This window comes from Lotus japonicus, chromosome 3 (genome assembly GCF_012489685.1).
Source record: "Lotus japonicus ecotype B-129 chromosome 3, LjGifu_v1.2".
In the NCBI taxonomy this organism is placed as follows: Eukaryota; Viridiplantae; Streptophyta; class Magnoliopsida; order Fabales; family Fabaceae; genus Lotus; species Lotus japonicus.
The window spans coordinates 8,217,153-8,227,622 of record NC_080043.1 but is presented as its reverse complement, the minus strand read 5'-3'; the positions used below and the strand labels follow the sequence as shown (position 1 = coordinate 8,227,622).

General features: G+C 35.1%; 2 protein-coding genes and 1 long non-coding RNA gene across 3 annotated transcripts; 1 reads left to right on the top strand and 2 right to left on the bottom strand.

Annotated features, from left to right (window-relative positions):
* Window positions 1-60: 60 nt before the first annotated feature.
* Window positions 61-3,149, bottom strand: LOC130742771 (general transcription and DNA repair factor IIH subunit TFB1-3-like). The gene has a single exon (XM_057594870.1). The coding sequence runs from the start codon at window positions 1,758-1,760 to the stop codon at window positions 906-908; it is 855 nt and encodes a 284-aa protein (XP_057450853.1). The 5' UTR covers window positions 1,761-3,149; the 3' UTR covers window positions 61-905.
* A 154-nt stretch (window positions 3,150-3,303) lies between these two features.
* LOC130742770 (2-alkenal reductase (NADP(+)-dependent)-like) lies at window positions 3,304-6,935 on the bottom strand. The gene is made up of 5 exons (XM_057594869.1): window positions 6,610-6,935; window positions 6,063-6,237; window positions 4,696-4,862; window positions 4,073-4,155; window positions 3,304-3,913 (listed from the first exon to the last, which is right to left on the bottom strand). The coding sequence occupies exons 1-5, from the start codon at window positions 6,829-6,831 to the stop codon at window positions 3,535-3,537; spliced, it is 1,026 nt and encodes a 341-aa protein (XP_057450852.1). The 5' UTR covers window positions 6,832-6,935; the 3' UTR covers window positions 3,304-3,534.
* Window positions 6,936-9,841: 2,906 nt separating this feature from the next.
* LOC130742773 (uncharacterized) lies at window positions 9,842-10,449 on the top strand. The gene is made up of 3 exons (XR_009021267.1): window positions 9,842-9,980; window positions 10,110-10,230; window positions 10,337-10,449. It is a non-coding gene; the product is annotated as an uncharacterized LOC130742773 (long non-coding RNA).
* Window positions 10,450-10,470: the final 21 nt, after the last annotated feature.

Sequence of the window (10,470 nt, the reverse complement as noted above, 5' to 3'; positions counted from 1 at the left end):
AATTATAATTTTGATAAATAATTAACTTTTTTTTCGATGGTTAATAAATAAATAATTAACTAGTTATAATTGTACCAACATCACATAGAAAATGGTTGAAACCTTTGATATTAACTATAATATTCATACCCATTTTGGTCATTAGACACCTAAAATCAATTCTAATTAAAGTTATCCAAACGAAATTTCTTTGATGAAATCACGTTTCATCAGGTGCATGTATCCAAATGTAAATCACGTTACTTTAACTCACTTTTACCAAATCTAATTCTGACCAGATCTGATTCTGCTAATGCTGATCCAAACACACACTTAATCTGCTTGCATGACAAACACCTTACATGGTAGTATTTACTAGAGCAAAAAGAGTGACCACATATTTTTATTATTTTCACCATCCACCTCCTGCCCACAAATTTTGCAGTGAGATAAGTTTCTTCCACCTTTGGAAACTTTAATCCCCTCATAACTACAATTTGAATTCTCTTCTAATTCATTTCATGTTTCCTCATTTGCACGGAAGCTTTCCTCACCAACAATGTTGTTCATGTTCTTTGGGACATTCAATCCTCATGAGGAGATCCAATTCCACTAGCAGTACAGTGGCATGGGCACAAAACCAGTTTTTGTGGGGTATTTGATTCATCAATAGTTATAGTTGAAAGAGGCAAAATTGATGGAATATACATTCCTACATCAATAGTTATAGTTAAGGTGTAATAAAGCTGCAAGTTCCTCTAATTCTAAACATAACCATTAGCTAGGCTTGAGTCCTCTTGCATTTCTTTTCCTAATGTCAGCATCATAATGTAACAACCGCCTCCAAAGGCTGCTGCATAGGATGGACAATTACTGAAACCTGATGCCGCAGGTCAAAGTGTGCAGATACCTTTATCTCCTCAAGTTTAGAATATATTTGAGATATAGCCTCTTTCAGTCTTATTAATAAGGTCTCGTGCTGTTATTGGATATGAAGACCAAAAGTGCCTCAGCAATTCCTGACTGCACCTCCAATGATCTAGTAGCTCATCTCTCACTGTGCTGGGCAATGAATCATGGTCACTGATCTCCTGAGAACTTTCAAGATGAGATTTAGTGCCTGAAACATTTTTGGTCATCAACCCATTAAGAGCAATCTCAGAACTAAGTAGTGGATCCTTTAATCCTTTAGCTTTGATCTTAGATATGGATGCTCTCAAATAACCATAGGCTTCCTTATCAGAACCCAAACTACCTCTTGTTTGTTCTACATTAGCTTGCTGGGAACCAAAGTAGTCACGAGGATCCTTGACACAAAGTGGTGCAAAAGGATGATTATCTTGTGCCTGAAGATCCTCAATCTGGGTCATCTTAGAAAATATGTTCCGTCTCGCCTCCTCTCTAACCCCAACAGATTCATGTATGTGTTCCATTTCCATAATATCTAAAGTTTTTCCTTCAAGAACAAGTGCGCCTTGTCTGTTAAGATCTTGTAACAATGTTCTCCTATACAAGGGATGTTGAGCTTCAGGTATTTCCTTGCTACCATCTCGGAAGATCCCGTGATCAGGAAGATGAGTGTAATCATCTCCTTGGTCTGCTTCCATGTCTAAAGTTGGATCAACCCGTCGAACCTTCTTTCGGGCTTCAACTTGTAGTATCTCACCATCTTTCAAAAAAAGAGCAATATCCTCATCATCCTCACTAGTAGTAGTAGGCTTTGTGTCAAAGATGAAAGAATATTTAAAACCAATCCGTTGTTTTTCATCTTTATCCAGCATTTTCTTCTTTGCAGCCCAAAATTTATATCTATCTATCTATCTACTAGTATTTCTTGCATGAGGATATTCATTTTTATTTATTTTGTGTGTTTTTATGATTTTTGTGTTATTTGCTAAAAGGTATTTTTGTATTAGAACTTTTTAAGGTTTTTTTGTGATAAATGTGTTTTTTTTTGTCGTAGCATGATGGATTTAGTGTGTTTGCGGTGTCTTGTCTCTTCTGTGACGACACACCACACACTTTTAACTTGTCATGTTCTACAACCCTTCAAGATAAAGAATGGTTAAATGGGTGCTTTGGGGTTACTTCTTTTACTTACATTTAAACGATTAATATTTCACATTGATTACGCAGGACATTACCACTTTAGGTGTTGTCAATGTAAGCAGATGACCCAGACACAAATGTTTGAAGAGCTTAGTGGTTCCAATACTTTTAAGGAGAAACTGAAAAAAGAAGACCTTTCTAAGCTTGAGGAAGTGGAATCGGGTTTGGACTATTTTGTAAGATGGGAGCTTGGAGCTTGATGGATACAACATTTGCAAAACCAAAACAGTGCAGAAACTGATAAGAAACAATCTTTGGAGAAAGCTAAGAATGAATGAAGGTCGAGGGTCTTGGGAAACCGTTCAAGGCCCTCAAGAATAATAAAAAGAAATCTGATTCAAGCAAATACTATTCTTGCTTGCATCTGAATATTCAAAGCCTAATCAGGAGACTGAAAATGCTCCATTTCCCTCAATTGAATCCCAGCATGATACCACTGCAGCTGATAATGAACTTTTGCTAAAAGGGATGTTATCTGAAGCAGCTTTTACCCGATTGAAAGAATCAGGAGCTGGACTTCACCTATAATAAGTGACGCATGTCTAAATTGCATGATAAGGAAAACATGGTAGAAACGAGCACTCGCCATAAAAGAGCTCGTGTGGATTCATTCACCGTTGGATCAGACTGGAAATTTACTATATTGTTCACAATATGCAGATCTTAAATCTGAACAGTCGGTTGGTCATGTGAAAATAGAACGAATGCAAAGAACATTAAAAGTTTAGGTTTCAAATACGTTTACTTTTCAAATAATTCATATACTCATTCTAAATTTCATTCCAAACAAATAATCTGTAGCTGTCAATATATTTCATGGTGACAAAATATTGTTCTTAGAAATTTGGTTCATATATAGTCAACCAATCTCTCCTTATAACTTCATACATTGGGACTTAGACCCTATTCACAATCCATGACCCAACCAGTAAAGTTGTAAGCCTCATGCTTATATCATATTACATAATTGCCAAACAAAGGATAGCCCTCTTGCTTTAAGATGCAGTGAGAACAAACAGAATATTAACCATGTCAGGAGAATGAAAGAAGGAGATTAATTAACATTGTGAATAGAAATGAAAAGAAAGGACCTGTGATTTTGAATGGCATTGAAATTGGGCCTAAACTTTGAACCCACATTGACATACGGTCAATTGCAAGTCCTCATTGGTTTGGTTTTAACTCTAAATGATACATATCTATGTTCAGCAGCACTTGCAAAAAATGATAAACATCTGCATAAACAGGCTTATAATATGAGATAAATTCAAATACGTTATTCCAGACGGTCATGAATATCATGTGTTATACTCAACTTTCATCCTAAAAGAAGAGAGTACAATCAACACCATGAAGGAAGATGACTGCAACGACCGTACAAAGAGAGCTCAACATTCAACACAAAAACTTACAAAAGACAAGGGTGTTTCAGAAAAGCTTTTGCAATCAATCACGAGCAACAACAAGCACTTGTTTACCAACATTGCGACCGCTAAAGAGGCCAACCAAGGCAGCAGGGCCATTCTCCAGGCCCTCAGCTATGTCTTCCACATAAACAACCTTCCCTTCTCTGATATGGGGCAGAACAAACTCCAAGAATTTAGGATAAAGGTGATAGAAATCAGATACAACAAAACCTTCCATGCGAACCCTCTTGAATATGAGATTTGCCAAATTTGCTACTCCTTCATGTTGAGTGAGATTATACTGGGAGATCATTCCGCAGACAGGTATGCGGCCGTGGAGTTTCATATTCGGGAGTACAGCATCAAGTGTCTTGCCCCCAACATTCTCAAAGTAAATGTCAATGCCTTCTGGAAAGTACCTGATTTGCAAATTGAAATCCACTAGTCACTGGCATGTATATGTATGTAACTAACTAGCTTACCAAAAAAAAATGTATGTAACTAGGTGCAGTAACTAAATATTTTATGGCAATGACAACAAACAAATTGAATTATATCCACCACTAAAAAATACTGACCTTTTCAAAGCTGCATCGAGGTCTGGCTCTTCTTTGTAGTTAAAACCTTCATCATATCCAAATTTTTCCTTCAACAGCTCCACCTGGTTGATAAAGACATGCATTTAAGTGAAAGGATGGCTGTAATTTCAGGTCAGCAGATATAAACTGAATGGATTTCTGGCCTGGTTAGTCATACTTTTACAACAACGCATTCCTATTTCAAAGTGTGCGAGAAGCGCAACTAACATTGATGATTTCTGCCACAAGACTAATAAACTTGTTGATATTTTGGTGAAATAGGAGGGCTGGAATGGGAAACTTAATGTAATGTGTTTTTTAATTATAAAAGTCATTACAAAGAGAAACATTTGACAAAAACATGTAGTTAAATTCCACCAACAATCTTGGTAAACCCCAAAAGTATGCAACATGTGTTAAGGTATTTTTATAATGTAGTTAGGCCAACTCAACCCCCTAATGAGAAGAGACTTCAAAAGTGATTAGGAAAATATTGTATTTTAAATAGCAGAATAAATTACAAAACATTGATGATGATTTATCACTTTTATGACTTATGCAGGCACATAATGATGATTTTTCACTTATGCAGGATAATATAACAAAAATAGTTAGACAAAGACCTTCTCTTTACTTCCAGCACTTCCGACAACATAACAACCATTTAATTTAGCAAATTGCCCGACTAGTTGACCAACTGCACCAGATGCAGCTGAAACAAAAACATTCTCTCCTTTCTTGGCAGAGCCTACTTCAAAGAAACCAGTATAGGCAGTCATTCCTGGCATACCTGTGTTCAAATAAGAAACCAACAGATGTCAACATGCATAATAAAATGAGAGAAAACAATGCAACTAACATCAATAAGCTTGCTCACATGCCACATGCTTTCTAAGATTCATTCCGAAAAAGTACAATGTATACAAAGAAAACAAAAAGAATGTACATTGTATTTATAAATACTATAAACTGGGATGAGAATATAGCACTGTGGGGTCATTTGATATTTTTCTCCTTCAAAAAGAAGATGGTATTGGTCATCCAAATACTTGAATGCATTTTCAAGATCAATTCCAGTCTCATATAACCTTCATTGAACAAAAAATAAAATGGAAAAGGAGGTGTTGGTGGCAAATATGCAACTTTGCCGAAATTAGGAAATGCTGTTGACAAACCAGCAAGGTATGGAAAAAACGGTAACTGAGAACCACATGCCAAACAAGTTGGGAGTCAAAAGACAGGGCAACAAAAGCTAATATAATCAAATTCGGTAATTTCAAATGGAAACCAATAGAATTTGTCTGACACTAAAGGAAATAAACCAAAATACTTTTAAGAGTTAGTGCCGATGGGACTCATATCAGTACCGAAATCAAAATCCAGTCAGTTACAACCCTATTGATTGGCAACGCGAAAGTAGGCTTAGGTTGTGAGAACACCTAAATGTAGATGTCAAACCGAAGGGCATTCGCCATAAACTGAATCGGCATTGCCGAGCAGTTACCAAAAGTTACCAGAACATGGGCTTTTCCTAGTTTGTGACTCGAACATGGATATGTTAGCTCTCACTGGCACATTCCTTTCCTTCACCAATTGTCAACTATTGCGCTCGGCCGGTGAAATCAACTTGTAATTAAACCGACCATATTTTACAGAATTCTTACTCTTAAGCCTTAACCAAGTCCAAACACACACCAATCTTTCAGCATAGAGAAGTGAAGTTCGATTCAACCAACATCGAGGGGTGGGGCTGGACCTTCATAAAAATAATATAAATCCGACTCCATGTTTTTCCAAACAAAAGAGTCTACGAACAAATAGTCAGACAACCCCTCTTACACAATAGTCTCTTATTTGATGGTTAAGCCACCATCTTAGATGATGCTAGACAGAGAAAGGAGCCATTTATCACATGTAAAAATCCAAAAGTTATGGTTTCCAGATCATACTGACACCCAAGAATCAAAATAATTAATTGTTAAATACATACCTAGAATTCCAGTATAGTAAGAAAGTGGGACATCAGTGTGCTGGATCTTGAAAAACTGAGGTGCGGAGACCAAGCTATACTCTTCCCATTTAGTAATACCCCATACTAAATCACCTTTCTTATAATCAGGATTTCCAGATTCCACAACTCGAGCCACACCATATCCCATCATTGGCTGCAATTACTCAGCCGTTAGCATCTAATTTCATTTACAATTATATAATGTACTTTCAACACTGCAAATTCCTAGAACCATTACAACTTTGAATAAACTGTGCTACACCAAAAAGCAACATATGCAATACACATAAAAATTTAATTCTAAAATTAGGCCTTTGAAATTTGAAATGTTGAATCCAATTTCAAAATTCAATTTTGAAGACACCCCATCAAAATTTTCATTAAATAATTACACAATTTGTAGCAATGCCTTCAAATTTCTAGTAAAAAAATTCATCATACAAACAGAATCAAACAAAGCTTCCAAATAATAATAATTGTGAAAAGGGTTTGTGAGGAAAGAGAGCATGAATGAATGACTACTTACAGAGCCAAGGGTGAGGCGACCAAGCCCTAAAGTACTATCCTCGTTCATGAGGGTTCGCATGTATGGATCACATGACAGGTAGAGATTTTTTAGAAGCACCCCATTGGAACCTTCAGGAAGTTTCAAAGTGATGGTGCTGTCAACAATTTCCATGTCGGATTCCTTAGGAAAACCAGAGACATAGTTGCTCAGAACCACTTGCTTGTTCCTCACTTGTGCCATCTTGTCTTAGCCACTCACTCTCTCTCTCTCTCTCTCTCTGTGTTATTTATAGAAGGAACAACAACGTAGTAAATGGCGTGTCTCAACGCTCTCTTGTTTCAATAAATTGTCGGGAAAGAAATCAGCGATTTCACCACCGGCCATGGACTGCCACGTTTAATATGTACGCGTACATAATAACTGCAGAGATTAATGGTCGTCAAAAAATATGACAAAATAGTGTAACAGTTTTATCCTACTTTGCATAATGTGATTGGACGTCGGTGTACATAAAAATTGCATATCCATTAATCTCAACAAAATTTACTACATCAAATCATACTAGTTCATATGACTAAATGGTTACATTTTTCTAATTTGTAATTAAATTAAATTTTTGATGTTACGAAAAATGTGTAAAAAAATAAGTGTATAACTATCATTTACTATAAAAAAGCAATCCCTTGGCTCTACACGTGTCACATTCCTAACACTCCCTCACAATGCTATCCTACGTGGCACGTTCTAATCACCCACCAAAAACACCCTCTTCAACCAATTCCGCAAATAAGTCGAGACTCCTGTTACTTCAACATAGTAGTTCAAATTTAAACAATCATCACTGTGCCACGTGTCAAACACATGTTGCTTCAAAAAATTCTCTCACCAACCAATTCTTACGTGTCCGTACAACATCTATGCTAAAATTAAATCAAATTTATTCAATCATTTTCAATTTAACTAAAACACCAGTTATCAATTAGCAGACTCTCACACACATAAAAACTGCAAAATCAGTTATCAATTATTGAGAACAAATAAAAAATCTGACACCATCCCGCCTATCTTTCCTCAGCAGTTAAATTTTGAATTACAATCCCTATAAACATAACACCACCAACAATTTGTTCATAAATTCTCAAACAAAAATTTCTCTTCTCCCTCTGTATTTCCTTCTACACATGAATGCATACCCATTTTATCTGCTTCATGAATAAGAAATTAGCCATACATTCTGCCCTAGACATGGACAGAATATCTTCCATAAGTCCAGAAAAGGAAGAATGCAAATTTAATGCTAGAATCTTACGCTTATGGACACTCCCATCATACAACAATCCTGAAATCACTTCAACCATGGAATTGGTGTTAATGGATGCCTAAGTATGTAAATCTATCTACTCAATCTACTCATATGGTTTACAATACCAAATTCAATTTTTAACCAGTATCACTAATTGTCTTCTTCTATTTTCCAGACCAATAAGATCCATGCATCAATACCAAACAAACTGTTAGATGAATTCATTGGGAAATTGCGGGAAGGCCTGGTATACAGTTTCAGATTCTTTGATGTCGGAAACAACGTTGGAAAATACAGAACAACTCGCCATCAATATCGTCTAAATTTTCAGACTGAAACTGAGGTTGACCTTATACCAGACAAAAAAATACCCTTCTACGGTTTTTCATTCGTCAACTCAAACGAATTTACCAAGCCAAACTTTAACTACAACAATCTAATTGGTGACTATTCTTCACAACGTGCTATTGTTTTTAACCTTCTTAAATTTTTCATATTTAACTTTAGGCTAAAAAGCATTTTTGCCCCCTGATGTTTCAAGTTTGTGCAAATTCTGCCCCTACTCTATTTTTGTCGACGTTTCTACCCCTCATGTTTTCAAACAGTGCACCCTCTACCCCTCCGTCAGTCAGGCTTTCTCAGGAGAGGTTCATGAGTGGATTGGAGAGATGAAGAGGAGTATATGAAGTTGATGATGATCAAGGAAATGATATAAATTAAATTTGCTTGATGTATATATCAATTATGTATGTAACTGAACTGGTTAAATGCATGTTTTGCTACTTACAGGTCTTGAGTTTGAATCTCCCATGCCCCTTTTTTTCCAATTTCACTTATGATTTCCACGTGGCAGGTCAAAAAAATATTTAAAAAAAGTCAAATCAGCTTATTCCGTTAATTTTTTAACGTCTGACTGACGGAGGGGTAGACGGTGCACTATTTGAAAACATGAGGGGTAGAAACATCGACAAAAATAGGGTAGGGGCAGAATTTGCACAAACTTAAAACATCAGGGGTCAAAAGTGTTTTTTAGCCTTAACTTTATTTGTCTTCTGCTAACAAATAATTGTTGGCTGTTAACTATTATCTTACTAAACTCTGTAGATATCATTGGAATAATTGTTGGCTGTTATCCTGTTATTGAATTCGAAAAAAATGGAGACAAATGCAAAAGGATGGTAATTGATCTTCTTATTGACGGGTAAGTTCTATCTTAGTTTTCCGATTAGTGCTTTTATTATACAAAATGTTCAATATACAAATCATAACTCTGATTAACACATGGTACAGAAAAAGTTTGATTTTACTCTATTTGGTCACTATGTCGATGAATTCAATTCATACTTTGATAATGATGCATCTAAAAACAATGTTCTGGTGGTACAATATGCAAGGGTTAAAACTTTTAGAGGTATTAAAAAATCTCATACTTAACATCTATTTACATCTACGCCTAAATTTTGTTTCATAATCATGTTTATTCAACATGTTTGCTTAGGAAAAACTCAATTGCAAAACTCCATGTACTCCACAAAACTGTTCTTCAATCCAGAAATTCCAGAAGTGAATGAGTTAAGAAATTGGTATGATACATAACTGTTAAATTAAGTTAGTACAAAAAATTGATTATAAAAGTAAATCTTAGTTTTCAAAATAATCTAATTAATTCTTTTTCTTTTATGCAAGCAAAAATGAAAATCAGGTCAAAACTCACAGCCTATCCCAAAAATCTAACTATGCACAGACATCTGCTGAGGAAGATTTTCTTCATAAAAACAAAAGAATGTTAATTGAGCAACTTCAGGATTGTGAACATGTATGTATCTATTTATAAAACATTAATATGATTTGATTTTCTTATCAATATTTTCAACAATCTGTTTTTTAACACATTAATTAAAATCTAATAATTGGAGTCAAATTATCAACCGGAAAAGTATGTAGTGATTAAGGCCACCATTAAACACATTGAAGACTCTGATGATTGGTGGTATCCTGCGTGCAAATGCAATCGGTCACTTATTCAACGGAGCAAGTTGTACTATTGTGAAAGTTGCAAACACCACCTTTTGACAGCAATCCCAAGGTATTTTTCATTAACTAAAATTTTTGTACACTGAATCTTGAAAAAATTCTAACCTTCAATACATGTTGTTACATTTGACATTACTGTTTAGTCACATCACATCTAACATATAAATTAATCTCAACCTAGATACCGAATAAAGATCCGGGCTACTGATGAAAGTGACTTTGTATCCTTGGTTATATTTGATGAAGAGGGATCTCTGATATTAAACAGAACATGTTCTGAGTTCATTGACATACTTGATAAGGTATAATTACAATACTAATGCAATTAAAAATCATATTATTCTTTAAATTAAATTCATTATAATATTAAAAATTACTAACAAATATGAAATTAATTTTTTTTTTCAGAACAATACCTTGCACATTCCTCCGGCACAACTGCTTGAATTGGTGGATAAGACATTCTTATTCAAGGTTGAGATAAAAAAAGAAAAAAACTCTAAGTATGAAGCATGCTATCGTGTTAACAGACTTACAGACTT

Excerpts from the sequence above, each read along its gene's own strand:
- LOC130742770 (XM_057594869.1), bottom strand. The coding sequence starts at position 6,831 with ATGGCACAAGTGAGGAACAAGCAAGTGGTTCTGAGCAACTATGTCTCT. Across the intron at positions 6,238-6,609 it reads GTCGCCTCACCCTTGGCTCT|CCAATGATGGGATATGGTGT; the intron begins GTAAGTAGTCAT and ends GAGTAATTGCAG. Across the intron at positions 3,914-4,072 it reads CTCGATGCAGCTTTGAAAAG|GTACTTTCCAGAAGGCATTG; the intron begins GTCAGTATTTTT and ends TTTGCAAATCAG.
- LOC130742771 (XM_057594870.1), bottom strand. The coding sequence starts at position 1,760 with ATGCTGGATAAAGATGAAAAACAACGGATTGGTTTTAAATATTCTTTC.